The sequence below is a fragment of the Peromyscus maniculatus genome, chromosome 1 (assembly GCF_049852395.1).
Source record: "Peromyscus maniculatus bairdii isolate BWxNUB_F1_BW_parent chromosome 1, HU_Pman_BW_mat_3.1, whole genome shotgun sequence".
Taxonomy (NCBI): Eukaryota; Metazoa; Chordata; class Mammalia; order Rodentia; family Cricetidae; genus Peromyscus; species Peromyscus maniculatus.
Genome location: NC_134852.1, coordinates 172,609,236 through 172,633,917, shown reverse-complemented (window position 1 = coordinate 172,633,917; position 24,682 = coordinate 172,609,236). Strand labels below are relative to the sequence as shown.

Sequence of the window (24,682 nt, the reverse complement as noted above, 5' to 3'; positions counted from 1 at the left end):
ATACAAAAGAATACCATAGGCTGGTAGATTCTTCAATGTGTTGAGCATTTAACTACTCTGGAACTAGCTGTTCTAAAGCTAGTAGTTTCTTTTTTGTCAGAGGCCATTGTCTAATCAAGACAGATTTATCAGTTAGCCATTTTAAAGTTAGGGATGTTGGTACTTCTGAGCATTCAACAGCAGTTGTGCTCTGTTTTGTGCAGCCTGAATGACTGGTGGCCTTTTTAAAATAGTATCTTATAATGCTATTCCTAGAAACATGAATTGATCTGTATTCCATTTCTGAGATTGTAGGAATTTTAATCTGGGTATTCCACTGCTGTAACTGATCTTGGCCCCAGAGATTTACTGCTACATTTGCCACATATGGCTTCAGCCTTCCTCTATGTTCTTCTGGCCCTATGCATTCAACCCATCTCAAACTTTGTTTTACTTGAGATAGGGTTCCAATCCCTAGAAATTGGACATCTACCTCTTGAAGAGACCTATTTGGATTCCATGATTTTGGTGTAATTACAGTCACATCTGCACCTGTGTCTACCAGGCCCTCTAGAACAATGCCATTTATCCATACTCTAAGCTTTGGTCTTTGTTCATATATGGAAGTCTGCCAAAATATTCATTTTATGGCATTTTTTTGGAATTTCTGATTTATTTATCAGAGCTGTTATATCATCCAGTGCAGTATCATTCTTTACTTGAGACACTGGGTTATTTAATTGTCCTTGAGCAGTATTTCCTCCACAGTGGCTGAAAATGTTTGGACCATGTTTGTTTTTTTGGGCCTGTGAAAGGTCCTCTCAAGGCATTTCCCATTGATAAAGAGTTGCCTCATATATCTATTGTTAATCTGCATTCATTGGTCTAATGTCAGCCTTTGCCATACCTTCTTCATAATTCAGAAAATTGGAGTCTCCCATTTGGGTTACTTCTAGAAGAAGTATTGCTTCTAGGAGCACCCTGTGTACAGTTTCTTCTCATATGACCTGGTGTAAAACATTTGGCATTTTGAATCTCTCTTCTTCCTCTGGAAATTGTCTCTCCTATCCAAGCCTCATTACCATAGTTAAGAGACTCAACTCCATTTGTATGTTGTACTATTCCTCCAAAGGTGCCAACCTGATCTTTAAAAAGTGTAAGTATTTTTTTGCATTCTGTATTAGCATTGTTAAAAGCCAAGGATTCAGTTACTACTTGTATTAGTCCTTGGTCTGATACTGTCTTGTTTATAGTCATGGCCAGCCTTTGTAAAAAAAATCAGTAATTGGTTATGGTGGCCCTTGGAAAATGTTTGTTTATAGATCAGATGGTTTCCCTGGTTCTGGAAGTTTTGCCCAAGAATTTAAAGCTGCTGTACAGTACAAGAATATTGTGTGCTCATCAAAAGTAGCTTGTACATTTCTATAAGCGAAATGGCCCTCACCAACAATTTGATCTTGAGAGATCTCAAAACTTCTGATCTTACCTTGCTGTTCCTTGGTTCTAGCTTCCTCTCTCAACCAGATTTTTTATTGTAACTGCTATTTATTTTCTAAAACATCTGAGATAAACTGTCTATTTGTAGAAGACCATGTATTTAACAACTGTTTTATGTATGCTGAGTGTATATTATAAGTGACCACCACTTCTTTAATGTGTTTTAAATCTCTTATAAGAATAGGTTGCAGGGGCTGGAGAGATGGCTCAAAGGTTAAGAGCACTGGCTATTCTTCCAGAGGTCCTGAGTTCAATTCCCAGCAACCACATGGTGGCTCACAACCATATGCAATGAGATCTTGTGCCCTCTTCTGGCCTGCAGATATATATGCAGGCAGAACACTGTATACATAGTAAATAAATAAATCTTTAAAAAAAAAAAAAAAGAATAGGTTGCAAAATATATTCCATATATGGCTCAGGATGTTTATCACCTGCTGGCTTCTCATGGATGGTGACAGGATAAGCCATTGTATAAGAGCCACCTGGCAATGTTATGACTTGTATGGCTTTGAACTTCTGTATAGTAGTTTCTTTGTCATATTTACTGAAAAATTCTTCTAGAGCTTGAAATTGAGCACCTATGGTCTGTTGCAGTGTTTGAACCTCCTCTGTTGTAAAGGATTCTAGAGATTTCGTGGAATTATGCAACTTTCTATGTTCTTCTGATACATATGATTCCATAGACTTTATTTTCACCAATCAACAATAATCTTTCCTCCTTATAAATTATCTGAATAGTGTTAACATTGCTCTGAAGAGTTATTGTTTTATCCACTCATACTTATTATCAATAGAGTTAAATCTGGTTGTACAATTATTATTAATGGACTGAAGTTCTTGTGGTAAGTCAGTAGATTCCAAATAATAAATCCATCTTAAGTCCTTATTACTACTCTGCAAAGCCTGAAGTTCTCGTGGTAGTTAGCAATTTCCAAAGAAAGAATCATTTTATTTAAGTCTTCATTACTAGCTTGTAAAGTCTGTGCCAGTCCCATTAATACCTCAATTTTGTTGTTATTATTAAGCCAATTTTTCAGTGATAAGGTAAGAATTATTATGCTAAATGACATAATAGTGAATAATATATATATATATATATATATATATATATATATATATATATATATCAGGAAGGTCATATATGTCCTGTAAAAATGCATTTATAATATAAGCAAACATTTTTTTAAATTATTGAGATGTAATATTTTATCCATTTTTTGAGAAATATTCAAAATTTATAAAGAAAATTTTATTAATTTGTTTATGTATTAATCAGTTTTAAGGTGTAAAATTAACGAGTAATTTTACCTTAGATGAATCCTTGAGGGTTGATGTCCCAGTACTCATGATGGTTTTTTGGGTGTAGTAGCGGGGTTCAGCCAGCAGATGTCACAGGTGTAGCTCTTAAGCAGATCCTGAAGCATGTTCTGAGCATATGGGATAGGGGGATGCAGCTGCATGTCAAATTCAGCAGCTCCCTTGCACCCTACCAGTGGAGCCACAGGGTAGGGTCAGTCTGCTGCAGAGATGTGCTTCCTCACCCAGGGAATGGATGGCCAGGGTTCAGTGGACCCAGGGAAGACTTCATGTGTCTAGTGAAGCCACAGGTGGCAGCAGCCATGGGCAGGCAGATAGGAGCCTGGAGGGCTGGCAAAGCTGTGGCTGGTGAGTGAGTGCTCAGCTTCCTCTTAAGCTACCACACACTAGGTGTACTCAGTGGCATGTATGTGATCCGGCAAGAGCATGCAGTTTGTAAGCTGTAGCTAGGTCTAAATGGGCCCAGGAGCAGTACCAGCAGTACTGGGTGCTTCCAAAGCCTGTGGGCAGAGATCTGTGGAAGCTATCTGTGTGGGTAAATGGCCTAGAAATGGCCAACCCAAGATCCCACATGGGGGAATTGTGGGCCAGATAATGGGATTAATCCACGGAGTCTTATTTTTTATTTATTTATTTATTTATTTATTTATTTATTTATTTATTTATTTATTTATTTATTTTTTGAGTCAGGCTTTCTTTGTGTTGTTTTGGTGCCTGGCCTGGATCTTGCTCTACAGACCAGGCTGGCCTTGAACTCATAGAGATCTACCTGACTCTGCCTCCCAAGTGCTGGGATTAAAGGCATGTGCCACCACTGCCCCGCACCACTGAGTCTATTTACTGAGCAAAGGAATTTATTTGAGAGTGATTTATCGTAGGGTCCAGGAAAGTTGAGGTATGTCCTACACTGATCTGTCTCGTCTAAGATCTCAGCATCTTAGAGGAGGAAGCAAAGAGAGAGCATGTACATGCACCCCAGGTCTTAAGGGTCCCCCCGCCACCGACCACTCCCCAGTGACATGTACCTCAAGGTATTAGTTAGGTGTAACAATTACCATCTACCTCACTAGGGGAGGTGCTTCAGGGCATGTCTCAAACAACCACCCACTACAAGGTTAGAATAAGAAGTTGTCAATGAATAGATATGGGATCAGGAATGAAAGACCACAATAATGCCCAGGAGAATGTGGCTCTCGCTCTGGAACATTGGAACTCTCCATAATAATGAAGTTTTGATCAGTCAATCTGTCCTAATAAGTATTTAACATGAGGCTTTTGTTTTTATTTTGGAATGTTTAGTTAATGGATTAAATGATTTAAATCATCATCAAGTACAGAGGTGATTTGGGCATCTCTGAACTCAAGCTTCCATTCAGTAGTGTGTTATTTTATGGTGGCTGTCGGGAATTTGTTCAAAACCAACATAAATATATCCCCTTGTGGTTTTATTTATAGTGGGATATATAAGTGGTGTGACCATAGAATTAGAACCCAGAGATCTGATTTCAGGTCAAGGAGATCATAATAAGTGATGAGCGGGGTCTGTTCCCTCCAGATGATCCAAGGGAGAAACCACATCCTTGCCTTTTCTACATTTCATTATTTTGTTTCTGGTCCTTTTACTTTTTCACTATGGACTCTTCAACCAGCTTCAAGCCAGCAGCATAGCATTTTTTTCCATGGGTATAAGAATGATGTGATGTCACATAAACTGTAGTCATGAAGAAATGTAAAGAAATATTTATCATAGGGCTAACTCAACCACGATGAAGGAAGCAGTAGTTTGAGGGATGTGGCATGAATCAGAACAAGATTCTGAATTCCATGAACCAACCAGGATCCTGAAATCAGACATGAAAAGAAGGCATCATAGTCCATTTACGCTACCACAACAGACAGAGACTGGATGTCTTCTTAAAAAGAGGTATTTACTGAATATCTTTTAATGAAGAGGTCTGGAGGCTAAAAGTCAAATATCAGAGTTCTAGCTTGATCAGGCTGTGTCTTCTTCATAGCAGACTCCTGATTTCTCCTTAGATCTTCACATAGAAGATGTCAGCAGGAGAAGCTGGTGACATATCTAGATGTTAGAATGCTTGCCTAGCATAGCTGAGGCTCTGGGTTCAATCCATGGTACCAAAAAAGAAAGAGAGAAGGAAAAACGTGAAGCAATAAGTTGGAGAGTTGGGAAAAAAAGAAATAAAAAAGGCTTTTCATATAAAGTCACTAATATCAATCCCAAGGGCTTCTTCTTCCTGACACATTTTCATCCCATAGACCTCACTTCTGACACCTCCACACTGAGGGTTGTTATTTCAGCACATGTACTTTGAGAGCAAGCAAACATTTGGCGCATTGCAGAAAAGTTCATTTCATGATTCAGTTATGTTTTATTACCTAATCTCATTTAATTTCTATTATTCATATTAGTAGAAGATTCAAATATCCATATAAGGAAGAACTTTGATCTCATCTGAACTGCTTCTTGAATGGAGCTGTTCTGATGTGTTGCCTCTCAAGCTCAAGTTTCAGTGATGGTTGAAGTCATGGTCTGTACATTTCTTGGTATAACTACAGCTTTGACAAGAGTTATCTCCTAAATATTGTCCTGCATTTCTTTGTATGTATATGTGTATGAGTATGAAATTTAGCTAATCATTGAGAAGGAAGTGATTAAATATTCTTTGCCCAGGACCCTATGTTAAATAAGTACCAGCTTTGCCATCAATGAAAACGCTGAGTCTATGTTGAGGAGGGCCTGCCCAGCTCCCATAATTTTATTAAAGCCTCATTTTCCTCTTTAAGGGGAAGAATGAAAGAAAAAGTCTTTGGCTTTTATAACCATCCCTAGAAATAACCTTTTGTATAAAGTAAGTTTTGGGCTTGGCAACTGAACCCTCAGAACTACTTGCTTGGCCCAGCAGGTACTGTGCAGAGAAAAACATTCTGGCAAACAGAGCAAAAGTTTAGGAATGCATACATGTATGTACTTGTTGAAAATTAATGAGCAGTCATGGTAACTGCCTCCCAAATTTCCTTTACTCTATGCAGTGATTGTTGGTTTAAGGAATCATTCTTACATAATTATCTAGTGAAAGACAGTAAATGAGGTACACACTCAGAGAGTAAGATGGAATGCCAAGAATGTTTTACAACCTGTATTTTTACTTCCTAGACATCAAATAAACAAGTTTTGATTCCACAAACAACTGTGACTGCAAAATGCAGCTGTTAGGGCATTGGCAAGAGCTCTTGTTTGCATGTTAGGTAACAGCTGTTGAGCAATTGTGCCATTAACTCAAAAGGCCTTTGTAAAACAGGAAACAAGTTTCCAAAATGAAATGGAGGCAGGAGTAGGGGAGGATTGGAAGAACAGAAGTTTCTATCCCAGTTCAAGCTATCCAAGTGAGAGGTACAGAGTACTCAAGGACATTAAAAACGTACTGCCTTAGAATATAGAAGAATATTCTGTGTTCCAGACCTGACTTGCCTCCTGTTTTTTTCTAAATACAATTAGTTCAAAAACATAATAACTCTTTCATTCATCAGTTGTCTATTGCTCCTTTTAATCAGCATAGACTAAGTTACAACAGAATTGTTATGTCCCAGGAAGATGAAAGTATTTCCTATCTGATTCATGAGAAAAAGTGTGCCAATCCCTGCCAGGATGAATGAAAGGTTAAACATAATTTCTGTGTATGTAACTACTCCTGAGGGGACCCCAAGCTGATCTTGAGCCTATGTGGGGATCATCTTATGGCTATCAAGACAGAGGTGGAAAAGAGGAATAACAGACTGGATATGCCTTGCCTGAAGTGAGGTTTCAGACTTATACCGTGAGGCCTATGATCATAAGCTGTATTCCTCTGTGTGTTTACAAAATGAGAAGCTTGGTTCAGGGTGGAAAGAGAACAGGATCCCAAACTCCTGTTCCTGCCCCTAGCTAAGTCCCCATGCAGGGGAGATGGCAACTGTACTACAAAGAAGTTGTCACTGTTCGTTCTTAATAACCAGAGCATCCAAAGAGTTTTATCTTGTTCCTTCTCTAACTTGTGCTGAAGCAGCAACATAGAGAAGCATTGTATTCAAAATGAAAATGCTACATTTAAAAACTGCCCTTTACAACGTTCCTGGCTCAAACTGTTCAGAATTTAAACTCTTAGGGGGTGCAGTTTACAATCTTTCTTTGTATAGTGCCTGGACTCTAGTAAGACTCAGTGGTTCTCACCCTTCTTAAGGCTGTGAAACTTTAATACAGTTCCTCATGTTGTGGTGACCCACAACCATAAAATTATTTTGTTGCCTCTGCATAACTGTGATTTTGCTACTGTTATGAATTGTTAAATAAATATCCGATATGCAGGATATCTGATATGTGACCCCCCCCAAGGGGTCGAGATCCACAGGTTGAAAACTAATTATTCACAGGTCCAGACCCTCCCCAAAACTTCCATTACTTTTGCTTTCAAAGACTCTTCACATTCAAAGAGTATAATGCTCTCTGAGGGTCTGTGTGTGACCATGAACTCTGACTGAAAAGGCCTGGACAATTTTTTGTTCCCACTGAAAAGACAAAGATAATTTGAGGATCTGATTTGATACTAGGACTGCTACTCAGACTGGAAATAGACCTGTTTGGCTGACTTTTTAAAGGTGGCCAAAAACAGTCTAGAGAGAGAGCCTTTCTCCCCAGCATCATTCTGACCTGGGACAAAGATGTGTATTCTGGCAGCTTTGACCTGAAGATTCATGGTCTTCTCTCTCCAGCTCCTATTGAGAACAAGAGCCTTTTCTTTTCCACTTCACTAATTCCCTGATTCCCAGTCTATCAGAGAACATAAAGTTACACAAGAACATAAAAAGTCATGAAAGACCCAGAAAACAATAACTGACTTCCAGTGTCAGGAGCTTCCTAAACTAATTCATCTCTAAATAATGAGCAGTCTCCAGATGGAAGTTCAGGGCTGAGGTGCAGGTTCCTTAAGGTTCCCAGCCCTAAGTGTTACAAGAGAGTTTGTCCTTTCTACCCTGCCCTGAGACTGCCCATCCAATCATATCCCAATATGCAAATGATCCTTCCTGCATGCAAATAAAAAGGATCAAGTGCTCTGTCAGAACCAAACTGCTGAGCCTGTCACCTGTGTTCCAGGAGCCAAACCAGCAATGTCTTCTCCTGCACAACCTCAAGTCCCTGCCCCGCTGGCCAACTTGAAGATCCAATATACCAAGGTAAGACACTTGCAAGTGGGGCTTTCCCTGGGGGCCTGGTTAAAGTATAAGTCAATTGCAGTTTCTGTTAGAGCTGTTTGCTAACATAAAAATATAATGCTTGCTAAGTTAGTGGCCTGATTCCGTGATGAATTCTAAACCATAGCAGACAACCTCTCACGAGTTTATATCTTGACATATGTCCAAGGAAAAGAGATTTTCTTCTGTGCAAACAGTTCCTGTGGCAGAGTGCAAAGAACCAGGGTGAGCAACAGTTCTACTAACCCTGTGCAGTGAGTGCTTATGGTAAGGCAGACAAACAGAGGAACTTCCTGGAAAAAGCCAGACATTCGGAAAAGTGTCTCCCTCTCTCAAAATAGCACACTGAAGTAGGAAAACATAACCATGTATTTGCTGACATTGTTGAGGTTGGAGGATCTAAACCTGAACATTGAATGGAGGCTGCTGCCCAACCCCCCAAATGGACTTGAATTATTTTTCTTATTTTGAGATAGGCACAATACTTGTTTATTTCTCCAGGCTAGTTTGCTGTTTTTTTGGAGAAAACATGCCATTGCTAGCTGCTAAATATTTAGAGGCACAAGAGGAAGAGGCTGACCCAGGCTTTGGAATCTGCAGCCAGGGAGAGCAAATGATCGGACTGGGCTTGTCCTGAGGGACTCTTGTAATTGTGTCTACTAAGTAGTTTCATGGCTATTTCTTTAGCAGATCTTAAGATTCCAAAATTAAGAAATAAATATAGCACACACACACACACACACACACACACACACACGCACACACACGCATACACACACACACACACACACACACACCACACACACACACACACACACACACACACACCACACACACACACACACACACACACACACACACACACACACACACACACCTTCCCTCCACCACAACATACACCCCAGTTATTAGAAAAGTCACTTAAATTTAGCTGTGTTTCAGTATAATGAAGAAAACAAAGTGAGAGATGAACTGTTCAACTCTGGAGAGAATCAGTCTCACTTCTAAACTAAACAATGAAATCCAAGAATGTTAAAGTTAATGAGAAGAGCCTGATGCCCTCTCTCATGTATTTCTTTTTCCTTTTGAGCAAATGGATGTGGTTTTGAATCACTGAAAGCTTTTGCATTTTCCCAAGCACCTGAAGTGGTAGAGCTGCCTGGCTTAGGGGCTCTTTGCTTAGGACAAGTTCTGCAGATAGAACTTGAGCTAAGAACTTGGCTGTTGCCCATAAGCAGCTAGAAGTGTCCTCAGGCATGATTTCACAAGGTTTTGATTGAGAGAAAGTGTTTTCAATTTAGATTTAGATTTTGACAAGTCAGAATATGCAGACTATAATGTGTCCACACTCTCCAGCAATTCACAGATGTCAAAGGTGTGTGCACACCATAGACATCCTCCACACACTTTCTCATTTGCAAGAAATTACTGTTACAATCTACAAACCAGGTAGTTCAAGAAGATGGGAATTGTTGACACTGCTTATATAGTTAGATTTGAATCACAAAAAAAGCGTTTGATTTGCATGATTTCAATTGAAAAGGTAATTTGGGCATCAAGATCCCCCTCTTCCTTTCGTTAATTTGTCATTTATGAATTTTGCTAAGACTTTGTGTGTGTGTGTGTGTGTGTGTGTGTAGGAAGTTTTAAAGTGAACTGTCTTTCCTCTGAATTATTTCCTTTAGCACTTATTAATTTAAAATGAGGTGAAAGCACTAGAAAATTGAGGTATTCCTTAAAGTCCCAAGTATAAGCACAGGACCAGTAGTTCCTTAACAGTTGTTTCCAGATTGAAATTTCCTCACTGGAAACATATTACATAATGACATTTGAGGAAGAATGATGGGCTTAAGTATTTAAGAGGCAAGAATGCATTTGTTTGGTGTTCAAATACTTCTCTAGTTAATAATAAACAATGCCACTCAGGGAATTTTGATTTTTCCATGTATCTTCTATGTAATTCTGGTCTACTCAGTAAGCACTATATCTTTGATGTGCTGGTTACAGCATTTCACACATGGGAGACTACCAGTTATGTATGCAATTAAATCTCAATGGGGAGCTTTCTCTATGCCTGGGAACATTCCTTTTACTGTGTCCCCTAAAGAATTATATTTGATTTTCCCTCTTAAGAGGGGTTGAAACAATGGCTGTTAACTCATCTCCTGGTTGCAAAGCATGAAAGGGAGGGGTTAGAAATATTTGTCAAAAGGCTTTGCCTGAGCAGTGTCTCAATTTCTATATTATTTTCCTCACTGTTTTAATTTTATTCTTTATTATTGCAAGAGGCATATGCTATTGATATCAGGAAAATACCAGGTCATTTCTTGGGGTTCTCAGTCTCATTAGTGGAATAATTTATGAATAGAACCAAATGAAATCTGGAGGACTATTATTGGAACTTAGAAGAAAAACCCCAGGGCAAGTCAGATGTAAAACCTCAGTAGCTGCCCTCAGAAGGAAACTGGAAAAGGAGGGGAATATTCCTGTCATTCAAACTGGCCTTGACGTAGAACTCATGGCTGACTAGGAGCCACGTGGAGGGCAGGGAAGTTTTTAGGAAGGACTAAGCAAGTCCAAAATTTTGGCAGAGAAGACGAAACTATTAAAAACCATTCTCAGAAGAGTGATAGAAGGAGGAAAATGGAAAGTTATTCTTTTCTGAATAATTCAGAAAAGGGATCCAAAATTCTGCAGTAGGACTGGGGTCTCCATGAAGGACAAGTACAGTATCTCACTAATTATTCCATTTATCTCTTTAGTTTGACTTAAGGTGAGCCCTGCTTCCTAGGAGTGGTCTCTTGTCCAAAGTGATTGAACCAGTCCAACTGTAACTTAAAGTCACACACCCACGTCAGAGATTCTGTTCTCTTGACCGGGAGATTTTTTTCTTCTTTAACAGTGTTTGGGACACAAGAAAGGGCACAAACAAGCAGATTAATAACAAAAAGAGACAGAAAAACAAGTATAGTCAGAGAGTTGCATAATCTTAACTTTCAAAGTGTTTTTTTCTCCTCATTCTCTAGTTCAGTTCTCTTTGATAGGGATAGATGAAATGGAGTTTAGCATTTAAGAATTGTTTTTTTTTTTTTTAAAGGAAATACAATATCTTTTGTATTGGAAGCCTCAGTAACTTTATAAATCCCAGTGTACCCATCACATCCCTGTCTCCATAACTCCTTAGGAGCTGTGAGTAAATTCCACCAGTGCTCTTCTTCTCTGTTACTGATCTTTTTCATGAAGAGCTCCTCTGAAAGTTACAGGGTCACTGTTCAAACTCTATCATATCTACCTGGCTCTTCTCTCTTACAATTACAGTGAGATTATGAGGAGGTCCATTTCCTGAGGAGGTGTAAGTAGAGAGAGTATTCAATTGTTAAGTGGCACTTGAAGCCTGCTCTGGTTCATGGGGAATGATCAACATTAGCTATCTTGCCTGGTGTATTTTTTCTGAATAGTTTTCAACTTCTAAAATATTTTTACCTGATGTTCCCAAGATCTGTTTCCCATCATGTCATTCTTCTCTCATTTTCTGTCAGTCTTTCCTGTACATTCATGTCCTATCTGTACTTCACCAGAGAGAAGTTCTGAGGGTTTTCCATGGATCTCAGGGGTGAAGGATTTTGTTTCAAGGGATTTGCGGTCTTCTCCTTTCTTATTTCTCATACTTTGAACACTTATTGACTAGGAAGAACCATCTGTAACTCCAGTTCTAAGGCAGCCAAGGCCCTCTGTCCTCAGACACCTGCATGCATGTGCTACACAGAAACTTAGATAGGCAAACACATATGTACAAATAAAAATGCACATATCTTTAAAGAATTTAAGTAACAAGTGACAATACTTTCCATGCACAAAAATATTTCATTAGCTAACAATATTTTTGTGCACACAGGAAATTAACAGCAATGTTTCTCTTAGCTTTCTCATAATGGCCATGTTACAAGGCTAAGATTTCCTTTATACAGAGGAAGGAATGGAGTCAAATACACATAAAAATAGTTTCATAATGAAACTCGAATTCCGGGTGCAAATATTGAAATTCAGACATTTTCCAGTGATGTAAGGGTGCCTCTTCTAATTGCTATGTCCTAATGATACACACCTGAATTCCCAATTGTCTAACCTCTATATTTCTTTAGTAGTTAAATGACACACACGTGAACCTTTTTTAGACAGATAAAGACACATAATATTTAGGCAACATTTAATACCTTAACTCTAGTTTATCAAGCCCTCTAATTTACTGCATATTTATATGCATTTTATCTGCCATTGCTGTATCTCCACAGATCTTCATAAACAATGAATGGCATGACTCAGTGAGTGGCAAGAAATTTCCTGTCCTTAACCCGGCGACTGAGGAGGTCATCTGCCATGTGGAAGAAGGGGACAAGGTAAGTTTTCCCATACCCACATGTCTAGTTGATGCCAGCAGTCTTTGCTTCTCACTGTTCTGAGCTCAAAGTCCACTGCAAGTTCAGTGAAAGACATGGAAACATGATAGCTCAGGCATATGGGGAAAAGTTCTGTTGTCCTTGGCATAATAAAATTGGCCATATGTACATCTGGTAGACAATAAATGACCATGATACAAGAGAACTTAAAAAAGAACATAAGATCAAGTGAACAAGAAACAGTAAAAAACACCGGCTATAGATCCGATGTTAGCATTTTTTATGTTACCTGGGAATTTAAAGTAAAGAGGTAGGGTCCAAAACTTCAATGGTCTGAGGCTACTGTAGCATAGTGAAGCATGAACTATTAAATAACTTGTCTCATTTCTTAAGGGTTAGTATTAACATTTAATATGGGGCATGGCATTTTAATATAGTCACATATTTAGGGTGCATGTCAGCTAGTCATGACTTCTCCTTGATGACAAGAACGACACTCAAAAAGAAGACTATGAATCTGTGGATGTCAGTTAACAAAAATCATGTTCGTGATGCTTTAACCCTGAAGCCTTGAACATTTAGCTCCTAGGGGACATCTTGCTCTCACACTGGGGTTGGTCTCATCAGGAAAACAAAACTCTTTGCCTGGGTTCAGTAGAAACCTTGGCAGGTCAGCAGGCTGAGGACTTTGCTGGGGCAATCAGTGAGGTTTATCTTCTTTTTCAGGAACAGACGGGAAGCTGGTGACCATGCCAGCAGCCTTGCCAGGGAGCACTGATCTGCTCTGTCCTTAGTGACAATTGCCCCTCCTGTAGAAAGATCAGGGAGAAGAATTCATACCAGGCAAGCTGCAAGCCAAGTTGCTTTGCCAACCTGGTTGGCAGGACAAATGAGTCCTGTAAGGCAGTGGTCCTCAACCTATGGATAGTGATTCTTTGTGTATGTGTGTGTGTGTGTGTGTGTGGGGGGTGGTGGTCAAACATCTCTTCCACACGGTCACCTAGGACCATTGGAAAACACAGAAATTTACATTATGATTTGCAACAACAGTAAAGTGATAGTTGTGAAGTAGCAACAAAAAAACTTCTATGGGGGGAGTCACCTCAGAAGAACTGTTTTAAAGGGTCACAGGATTAGGAAGGCTGAGAACCGCTGCTGTGAGGAAATTGTTAGTGATATTATCTGTGATAAGCAAGAGCTTGCTTTACAACCACAGTCCTGTATCTGTATCCTTTTGTGGAGTTATTAAACAAATTGTCTCTTTAGAATTGTTGATGTTCAAACAAATTGTGAGGAATCTAATGAAGAGTGACTAGCGTTGCTTAGAGAAAAGCTTTAAACTGGTAAAGTTCACAGCAGAGTCTGATATGCTGGACTTTCTCATCAGGTCAAAGGCTAAAGGTTTTGAAGATTCCATTCACAAGCAGAATGGGGCTGCGATTGGGCCATATCCCACCTTTCATGGTATCACAAAAATCAGGCAGGGACCAGAGCAAATACATTTTTTTTTTCACTTCATTGGCTCTGACTTCAAAACTATAATATTTATTTTCCCTAGGCCACACAATTTGATGACAGTAAATCACAGTTAACCTAGTCACTGTTTTCTGTTTAATTCAAATTTGTCTTGGAAATGCCAGCCCCTGAATAAAAATTGACAATTCAGGAAGCTTGAAGTTTGAAAGAAAATACTATCAAAAACATTTATGAGACTTGTACTATTGGATAGTGCAAAAAATGTTGTCACATAATGGAAAATAATTACTTAAAGTATGATTTTTTTGTATAAATATCAACAAGAATAAGTCATAGGAGGATTATGTGTCATATCCAAAATGTAGACGAATGTATTTATGTCTTTCCATAATGTCTTACTGTATTGAATAGCAATAAATTCCCAAGATTTAGCCATTTAAATGACAGCAATTTGGTAGAAGAGCCACCCACCTTATTCATCTGCTTGTGGAGAATGCCAATTCTTTATTACAGTATTAATCACTAACATTAATTCTCACACCACACATCACAAAGTAAGTGTATTTGTAACACTGTATAAGTATGTATGTGTTACTCAATGAATACAAGTTAAAGAGTTTGCAGCACAGTTGAAGATATTTCAGAAGTGGGTTAGAAAGAATCTCTAGTGGTAAAGAACCCATGCCTTGGCAGAGCTGATAGGGGAGGCCTGGGGTCATTTGGGAGAGAGAAGCTGCCAAGCTCAACTGCCAAGCTCAAGATCAAAAGCCAAACTGGGTCTAGAACAGAAAATGACAGTTCAGACAGGTGAACATGTATTCGGACTGACTGTCTAGTAGGCTGCTTCAATAGCAGGGACCCAGGTGAGTCAAAGAGTCCTTGGCACCTGACACAAACACAAGGTATCAGACAATAGCTTCTTCAGAGGCCATGCCATTACAGTGTTAAGTGTCCATCACTTTATGGGAACCAGGCAAGGGAGTTGCACCATTTCCTGGGTGTCTGATTAGTTTTTTCTCTGCTTTCCTTGATTTGATTTTAATCTGCTTACTTGCCCACACACTTTCACTTCTCCCTAGTAGACTTACAGGATGGCCTAGTTTCTATCCCCAGGAAGAAGTCATTCAATCACACTGCGCTAGGTAGGTGGTACATGATAGAGTTCCTGGGTCCACCTAGGGGCTACAATCATCTTTCTCCCTCCAAATGGAATCAAAAGCTACTCTTCAAATGGAGTCTCACAGGGTAATGAATGGACTGAAAAATCACTGTTCTATACATATGGAGTAACTAAACAACAGCAGTGACTATTTAACAAAGTAGTGCTATTGAGCATCCTTGCTGAGAAAATTGAATGTGGAGATCAGATGTAGCATCAAATGTTGGTTCTAATTCTTCTGTGTTTTACTAGCATAAGGTAAGATTTCCTTGTTTATCACTAAAACAGGGTTCATGATACTTAAGTACAATAGTAACTTGTGGTAATAAAGAACTTGTCTTTCTTCTTGTAGCTTAACCAGTTCTTGATTATTATTTACCAGTGAGCTGGGTGTCTGGTGACTATTGAGATAGATTATTACATTAAAATAGGCCTTGAAAAATGTGTAAGATTTTGGAAGTATATGGGCTTGCTGGTAGGACATTCTCTATGCAAAAAGATTTCAGGAGCAAAAATGAGAAGGGCTGGCTCAGCTGGAGCAGAGAAAATGTCAACAGGAAGTCGTTGGCAAGTGAAGTCTGTACAGAAAATGTTAGACCTGAAAGTCAAATAGAAATCTTTGATCTTTGCTCTTAGGATTGTAGATGAAGCCAGGAGTTACAAACATCCAAAGGAATGTGATAAGATAAATTATGTGAAAAGTTAACCTGGTAGCATTAAACAGAAAGTGGGAAGAGAATGAATGGGAGGCTGTTTACAATGTACAACAATAAAAGCCTATGTAGTAGAGGGTAGAGAAGCTGAAAGGATGTGCTAGAATGGACTAGGATGCTGTGTAATCATTTTCATATTGGGTTTTCTTCTAGGACATTACAGTTCTAGTAACTGTCTACAGTTAACCCCATCTTGTGAGTGTTAGGAATATCGTCTATATAAAGTGTGAGATAGCTGTGAGTTTAAAGATAAGGAAAACGGACTTCAAACAAGTTGTGGCACAACTTCAGTTTAGAGTAGAGTGAACCATCCGCACCCTCAGATTCTACACTGAATTCAACACTGAGATCTGAAATGTGTAGCAGCTAACATAGATGATGTCATGAGGCCTGTCACAGCTGTGTACACACTGAATGGGCAGAGAATTTTGGCCATTATTCTCAAAGCAGTATAGTTTATCTACCGCTTCCCTAGCATTTGTACTCAGCATCAGAAGTATAGTTATTGAAAGGATGTCTGGTGTGTAACATGTAAATAGTACATCATAAGTTTAGCATTCATGAATTTAAATTATCTTTTGCTGATTTGGGGAATTGTTCTTCTGGGATTCTAAGGGAAACATGTGTTTACTTAGATTTCCCATTACCAGAATTCCATCAGTTTATGCTTTCTTTAATGCTTCTATTTCCATTTCTGGTCTTGAATATGTTCCTTCACTTGTTTTATTTTATTTTTGTCTTGGCTTTCTAAAAGTATGCAATGCTTCATGATTTGTGTGTCATCCTTGCACAGGGGCCATGCTAGTTTTTTCTGTATCATTCCGATTTTAGTATATGTGCTGCTGAAGTTAGCATGAGGCCTGTGTTTATAATGATAATGTGATGTTCAGTTGTGTGTTCCTCCCATCTAAAGAATATTTCAGACAAACTGTACCCCACTGTCCTATTGTTAGCCAACTGATAGAATGCCATACAGTGGATGGATATTAGGGTGCTTCAAAACTAAAAAAGGAGAACTCAGAATCCATTTTTTTCAAATTAAAAATTCACGTCTTTATTTTATTTCTAGTCCTGTAAGATTAAATATCTGGTTTGAGAAAAGGACGGTCATAACCCAAATGACAAAACCATAAGAACAAATTTACTCATAACAGTTTTCTGTAGGCAGGTTTTTGATGTTTGATTTTTTTTTTTTTTTTTTTTTTTTTTTTTTTGCATCCTGGTTACAAGATGTGTCAAATCATTTCTCTTCATCCCTCGGTGAGATCAGGAAGCTCTTATTAAGCAAAGGCCATTGACAGAACACTGAGCAGAGGGATCCACACAGGGCTGTGTCTCACTAGTTTAAAATGTGTGGTTTAAAGACCACAGTATTCTCATTCTCAAGGTTCATTACAACAAGCTGAAGCCACTGTTCTTTTGATCATCTGATTTATGGGGTTCCATGAATTAGTGAGTCCTGTAGATGAATAGTTGTGGAATAGTCCTTACATACATACTATTTGCAGTTGACTTGATGAAGTTAAAACAGCACATGGAGTAGAAATGGAAGGAGCAGTGATGCTTTCAGCAGGTGAACTAGAAGAAGCATGAGTAGGGATCTACAGAGTAATAGAGTGACCCTGGCGGTGTGGAAGGGAAGTGGCTTAGGAAATTTAAAGGAGTAAATTAAAGGAAAAATGCAGTGGTGATAAAAAGTACATGAGCAAAAACAGAAAAGCTAAACAATATGAGTGTGACTTTCTTATTCTATTTTGTTTCAATTAATGATGCTATAAGCAGTATATTATTAATAAAAGAGAGTTTCTTCTCTATTTATTTAGGGAGTAGGATGGATCACTATTATGCTAGGGGCTTATCATACACAAAGGTCTTTATTTTGAATGTGAAACATTGAACACGAGCACATAAATTTACCCAATTCTCACCCAGGTGGTAGCACTGTGATGAGTGACTATGAAAGTTTATGGACATGAGGGTCTAATTGGCAGATGTAGAGAGAAGAGCAGGACACATGGCTTACAGCTACTCTATTTGTCCTGAGATAGCCTTTCTCTTTTTGCTTTATTTTCTTTGTCTATGAATTTAGGAATAGGTTTTTCTTATAGCAATTTCTGAATCAAATGAGATAAAGTGTGTCAATTCACTAGAAACTTATTTCAAATAAAATAAACACTGTGTTCTACTACAATGGGATAAAGTAACAACTATTAAAACAGCACTTCTGTTCTAGGAGTTTAACTCTTTGATAAGGTTATGGAGCTTAATTGAAATATTGCTCAAGAGAAACAATTCCAGCATACTGTGGTGCCCAGTGTGTGGAATGTTCTGCACTTTGAGATAATGGAGACCTAGATTCTGTTTGTGAGGACTGTGTCCTAGTTTATAAGGGTGCAATATTGTTCTTGCTCATCTAGTGTTTTGAACATCCTGAATTGAATGCTGTGTGATTTCCAGGCAGATGTTGACAAGGCTGTGAAGGCTGCAAGACAGGCTTTTCAGATTGGCTCCCCATGGCGCACCATGGATGCTTCAGAGAGGGGGCGCCTGCTGAACAAGCTGGCTGCCTTAATGGAAAGAGATCACCTGCTGCTCACTGTGAGTATTAACCCAAAACAATGGGAGCCACTGGGGAAGCTCCTGAGAGCACTCATTGCTCCAAGTGGCTGCTCAGTTTGATTTAGAGCCAGATCCACAAACTACCACCTGCATTTTCTCTAGAACATCTCAGAGTCCAGAATCCAGTTTTGCTATTCTTATTAAAGCTCTTTATGCTCTCAAGACCTATATTTTCTAATTTCAATAGTTAGATAGTCAGTATAGAACATGGATGGACGATACATTTCCTTGTCTTTTCAGTTTTGAATTTTAGTAAAGCCAACTGAAAACAAAGTGATATAAAAGTTACATCTGAGAATAAATGTTATTAGCTTTATTATCTTAGGGGAAAATAAGATTTTCAAACTTTTACTTTATTAAAAAATCTGCAATTCAGCAATTATTGAGAATCATTCATTCCTTAAGGATTCTGCATTGTTCAAAACATGCCAAAATAGAATTGATAGCTCTGAAATAAATGTATACTAACTGAAATGTTCTATTGACAGTCATCAGCATTTCCCAAAGCTTAGCTCTTTGCATTTGTCTTATTGAGAGCCATAGGGAGAGAAGAATAGATATAAAGTCATATTTGAGTTAATTTAAGATAGTGGGCAATATCAAATCTGTACATCTTGCCAGGTGGCCACCCAGTGGATTGTATGATTTCAAAGCATCCTTAAAGTCTTCATAAAAATGGGAGGAGAAGATACTGACTGCTAAGATCAGAAAATGTGGAGCTTCATAATCTTTTATTTTTCCTTTTATGGAAAATAGATTCTTTTTCTCATACAATGTTTCCTAATTATATTTCCCTTCCCTCTACTCCTCCCAGTTCCTCCTCCACCCCCCCATATGGATCCACTCCCTTTTAGTCTGTCATTAGAAAAGAACAGGCTTCTAAGAGATAACAACCAAACATGATAAAATAAAATATAATTAGATAAAGTAAAAGCCATCATATTGAAATTGAACACAGCAAACAATCAGAAGAAAAGTAGCCCCAAGAGTGGGCACAAGAGTGAGAGTCCCACTTGTTCTCATGGTCAGGGAGTCTCATAAAAACACTAAGCTTAAACTTTAATATATCTGGTGCAGATCCATGGAGGCCCTGTCCTTGCTGCTTCAGTCCCTGTGAGTTCATGTGTACCTTGCTTAGTTGATTTACAGGGCCTTGTTCTCCTGGAGTCTTCATCTTCTCTGGCTCCTACACTCTTTTTGCCTTCTCTTCCATGGTGTTTACTGAGCTCTGAGAGAAGAGATTATTGAAATCATTATGACAATATTTCTCAAACAGGGGGTTTATAGTTAAAATCTCTGATATGACAAATTCCTGTTGAAAGATACAGTTGTTACAATTATGTGAACATACAATTAGAATTGTATGAGCAGATTGTTTATACATGAGAGGAATATGATGATTATTGTGACATTGTGAATAGTTGCAAACACTAAATTGTTGCTATAGTGAGATGACAAGTACAAACTTGTTGGAATGCTGATAGGACGTGGAGACTAAGAATCATTTTTACAGCTGTGTGCTTAAGAAACCAGCTCTTAGACAGTGCTTAGCCAGAAGTACTTAAGGTCTGACAGAAAGATTTGCGAGGTTAGGCAATCAGAATCTCACTACGTCTCCCACCAGGATCTTGTTATGTGACCATGGACAAGTCATTTGATTCTTTCTTAAAACGAACATTAGATTTAAGAATCCTTATATTTCCAAACTCTCTAGTGCATAAGTACTAAAAACATTGACTGTATATTCTGGATCTAATTTTTATTGCTGAAAGTTTAGACTTTGATATTACTATTTATTTTTCAGACAATGGAGTCAATGAATGCTGGGAAAGTCTTTCCCCACGCATACATGATGGATTTAGACATCAGCATAAAAACATTAAAGTACTGTGCAGGCTGGGCTGACAAGATCCATGGCCAAACAATACCAAGTGGTAAGTACCTTTGGGAAATTGCCAATGTAATGTTAGAGGTGAGGCCATTAGTGCAGAGCTGCACACCTTCAAATTCTCCCTGATAGATGTGCCATCAATTAGGTAAATAATTACTTTCCTCTTCACATTGACTCGATACAGTCTAATGCTGGAAGTTCTGTTAAGAGTCAACATTATGGACAGTTTATACAGAATTAAATTAAGAATATTCTCATAGACTCAACTATGAATTTGAGTGAGATATCTCAGTATTCACACCTTTCAGACTGGCTACAGAAATTACTTATTTGAGCTCCATTCCCATAATGCCATTCACATCTCTTCTGTGATATTATTACCTAAGTCTTTGCATGTCCAGAATGAGTCAGCTGTGCCAATCTCTGCCCATTCAAGCCCAGTATGCTTAGGTCAGTGTACTTCAACATCCCAATTCACACTAATGCTTTCCAAAAGTGCCAAAGCAAGATGAAGCTGATTACCAGCTGAGTTAAGAATCTTTGTAAGGAAATGTTGTGTGTTACTTAGTAAAGAAATGGGGTGGTATTTTTCTGTGTACCCTAATAAAACTTATCTAGCATCAGAGAACAGAACATCTACTAGATTAGACATAGAGGCAAGACAGTAGTGGAACACACCTTTAATCCCAGCACTTGAGATCTCATGTCTTGCTTGGGAAAGACACATGCCTTTATCTCAGGAAGTGATGGCAGGAAGCAGAAAGGTATATAAGGCATGAGGACCAGGAACTAGTGGCTTTTTAGGCATTTTAAACTTTTAGCAACTGTTAAGATAAGATTCGGGTGAGGACCTAGAGGCTTCCAGTTTGAGGAAACAAGATTGGCTGAGAAGTTGGTAATGTAAGATTAGCTGTGGCCTATTTTGTTTCTCTCATCTTTCAGTGTTTCCCCAATACCTGGCTCCTGGGTTTGTTTTTATTAATAAGAACATATAGGATTCATGCTACAGTGAGGTATGCAAGTAGCATAACAGACACATGACAAATATTTCATGTGAGAAAGGAATCAGTTTTGGAAGGGTTGGAGGCAGTTTCACTTCTCTAACTGTAATGACTTTAGGAACTCAAATAACTCACTTCAGTTCTATGATGTGCACTTCCGATCTTACTGGAGGACACAGTATAAGAGGTATTAGCCAGGAAGTTAGAAGATGAGATTGAGACGACAGAAGTACTATGAAGGGGGCTCTTCTGTGCTTCTTACTCTACTCTTAGGAAACATAGAATAATCCATTCAAAGTATCTGTAGATATTGACAGGAAAAGTGGTTGTGTGGTAGCAGTAGGTTCCTGTGGCAGCCAGAACAAAATATACATCAACAAAAGTCCAAATGGGACCACATCAAAATGAGTATTTGCTGTGATAAAACACCATGATCAAAAGCAGTTTTTGAATGAAAGGGTCTTTTTCACTTGTATTTCTACACTATACTCCATCTCTGAGGGAAATGAAGGTATAAATTCAGGGCAGAAACCTGGAGAAAGTAGCTGAAGCAGAGGCCATGAAGAAATATGGCTTCCTGTAGGCTTGCTTTTTATGGTTTGCTCAGCCTGATTTCTTATACAATCCAGGATCAATCTGCTCAGGGATGACACTGTTCAGAGTGGGCAGGGAAATCTCATGTCAATCATTAAGTGTGCAAAGGCTGCATAGAGTTGTCTACAGAACAGTCTGATGGCAGCATTTTCTCTATTAAGATTTCCTCTTCCAACATACATTTAGGTGTGTGTTGGTAGTGAGGCATGAGAGTTAGTCAAATCAAGTCAGAAAAGAACCACATTTTACTTCAGATATTTTGTTCATCAAATAAGAGATTACATTTATGTTAGGTAGGAAAAAGGAAGCCTCAAAGCTAGAATAAGTCTGTAGGAAGACTTCTTATTTGTTGGAGATGTTTTACTATTTAAAATCATTTGCCTTCTTAAAAGTTGTTGCTCCTGGGAACATTTGCACATGGCTCTGCCCTTACCCAGAGAAAATCTCACCTCCAATTACCTTTCTGTATCACTCTGTGAATGATGGTGAGGTAGAAGTCAGTCGTCTTGGAATATAAGGAATGGTGTTAACTTCTTGTCAAATCTTTCCCCATCTTGTCAATATTTTCATGTACCTTGATCTTTTTATTCAAATTGCTGTTTGAGGCTGCATTGTTTATGTTATTAATTTTATAGATAGGAGATTTTGTTTCCCTTTTGCTATTCACTATGTGGTTGCTCTCATACCAATCTCAGATCTCCCTGCCATGCATGCCCACCACATTCTAACTTAATGGAAACTGTGTCTGCTCTGTTTTTCAGATGGAGATATTTTCACTTATACAAGACGTGAACCTATTGGGGTGTGTGGCCAAATTATCCCTGTAAGTTCTCCTTCATGACTGCCAAAGTGGGGAAAAAGCTGTAATTCCATTTGATGTGAAACCCATTACCATACGAGTGAAGCTTATGTGGTGGTTATGTGTGAACTAAATTCAGTAAGCATGACAGCCTGAAATACATATTCCTATAATTGAGCTTCTTGGATATGAGCTATCTGGTCCAGAAACCCCTCAACACACTGCTGTACCATTTGAGAGTGTTTTAATGTTGCCTAATAAGCCCTAAGTGTTTACTGCATAGGCTGTTTTTGAAATTATGCTGTTTTTTTAAGAGCTGTGATTTATAAGTATATGACAAAAGTTTGTCATGGCTCATCTGTGTTGGGATCTTTCAGTGCGACACAGAAGGATACCCTGATCCCAATACTTCTGTCTCCTTCTTGAGAATTCCCACCATTGACAATAGCAGCAGCAAGATTGTTCAAATCCTGGAAAATATCTTTTGATTTAAATGGAAATAATAATCTCCATGACAAATGGAAGAGTATATGGCCTGTATTGTACTTTTAAATAGCAAGTTAGGGTACTCAAAATTCTTCTGCCTAAAAATCATGTTCTGACTGTAATCAGATGTCCTCGAAGGTTAAAACAGTACACTGTCTACATTCAGCTTATTTAATTTAAAAGGCTAAGTCAAAACACAATGAAATGTCCTGGAGTTTTCAGAATAGCAGTGACTCTTGTTTAGAAAGACTGAACATATCAATGTATGTAATGGAACTTTTCAGTACTTCAAAGGCTTAAAAAATACTCAAACATACCTACATCCCTCTAGCAGCTAGGACTGTTGGATAAGTATAAACATTAACTTCTGCTTTTTTTTGTTGTTTTTGGGGATCAAACCCTGGATTTAACACAAGGAGACAGGTATGTGCTATGGCATACATCATTTCGTAATTACTCCTGAGGACATTCATCTAAAGTAGAGAGGACTGTTTTCACCACTCATGGGTGGTGAATGTATAACTAAAGAAATGGTCATACATTTGACTTCTTATAGCTGTTTTACTGGGATCAGAACTCAAGCACTCACATTGTAAATGTGACACTTCTTTGCCACTAACAATGTTGTTTGTCCTCAGCTGAGCCTAGATCGCTGGTGTGGAGAAAACATTCAATATGTTTAAGTCACTAAGATCATTTTCTAATACACATGAACACACAATCTCCTGGATGTGAATTTTACCAAATTATACTATTGGATAAAATACAATAAGTGCCATCCAGGGAGAAAGAGGAAGAGGACTTCACATTTTTAAAATGCAAATAAATTACAAAGTGCTTAACTACTTAGCAGTAGTAGCATTTCCTTGTAAAATAAGAATTCAAAATAACAGGACTTGATTGAATTTGGTAGCTCTTTCCTTTTCCCTTCTCCTATATAGTTTGACCTGAGCTTTTTATCATTTGCTAGTTTCTTTTGTGAACTTTAATAAAATAAACTAGATAACTACAGACAACTTCTAAAATGCTAGCCAACTTTTATCACGGTAGCAGGCATCATTAACAAATGTGGTTTTGGGTGATACAAAGAGTCCGTTGTTTTGCTCTCTAGTGGAATGGTCCATTGGTGATGTTCACTTGGAAGATAGGCCCGGCCCTTTGCTGTGGGAACACCGTGATTGTCAAGCCAGCAGAGCAAACTCCTCTCACTGCTCTTCACATGGCTTCTTTAATAAAAGAGGTGAGTCTCCAAAGTCTAAATATGCAGGCAAATTAGAGTCCCCTATTTACCTTACAGGCCTCATTCACACCACTGTGAGCTTTGCTGTTCACACATGGCTCCTGCCCAATCATGCAGATGAAAGCAGCAGGACTACAGGCTGGGACTTCTGTCAGCCAGCACAATCTTGTCTCCACCTAAGTAATGACAGAGGCTTATAGCGAGTCACCTTGTAACCCACTACTTATTGAGCTCTATCTTCATCATCCAGCTTACAACTGGCCT

General features: G+C 38.5%; 1 protein-coding gene and 1 non-coding gene across 2 annotated transcripts in view; one reads left to right on the top strand and one right to left on the bottom strand.

Moving 5' to 3' along the window:
- Window positions 1-7,887: 7,887 nt before the first annotated feature.
- The window catches only part of LOC102922596 (aldehyde dehydrogenase, cytosolic 1-like), a 35,657-nt gene continuing 18,862 nt past the window's right edge, over window positions 7,888-24,682 (top strand). Inside the window, exons 1-6 of the mRNA XM_006985411.4 lie at window positions 7,888-8,025; window positions 12,336-12,440; window positions 18,246-18,386; window positions 20,212-20,341; window positions 22,655-22,716; window positions 24,290-24,418. Of these exons, the coding sequence (XP_006985473.1) occupies window positions 7,960-8,025; window positions 12,336-12,440; window positions 18,246-18,386; window positions 20,212-20,341; window positions 22,655-22,716; window positions 24,290-24,418 (633 nt within the window). The 5' untranslated portion in view covers window positions 7,888-7,959. The remainder of the gene's footprint in view (window positions 8,026-12,335; window positions 12,441-18,245; window positions 18,387-20,211; window positions 20,342-22,654; window positions 22,717-24,289; window positions 24,419-24,682) is intronic.
- LOC121826944 (U6 spliceosomal RNA) lies at window positions 16,538-16,643 on the bottom strand. The gene has a single exon (XR_006069104.1). It is a non-coding gene; the product is annotated as a U6 spliceosomal RNA (small nuclear RNA).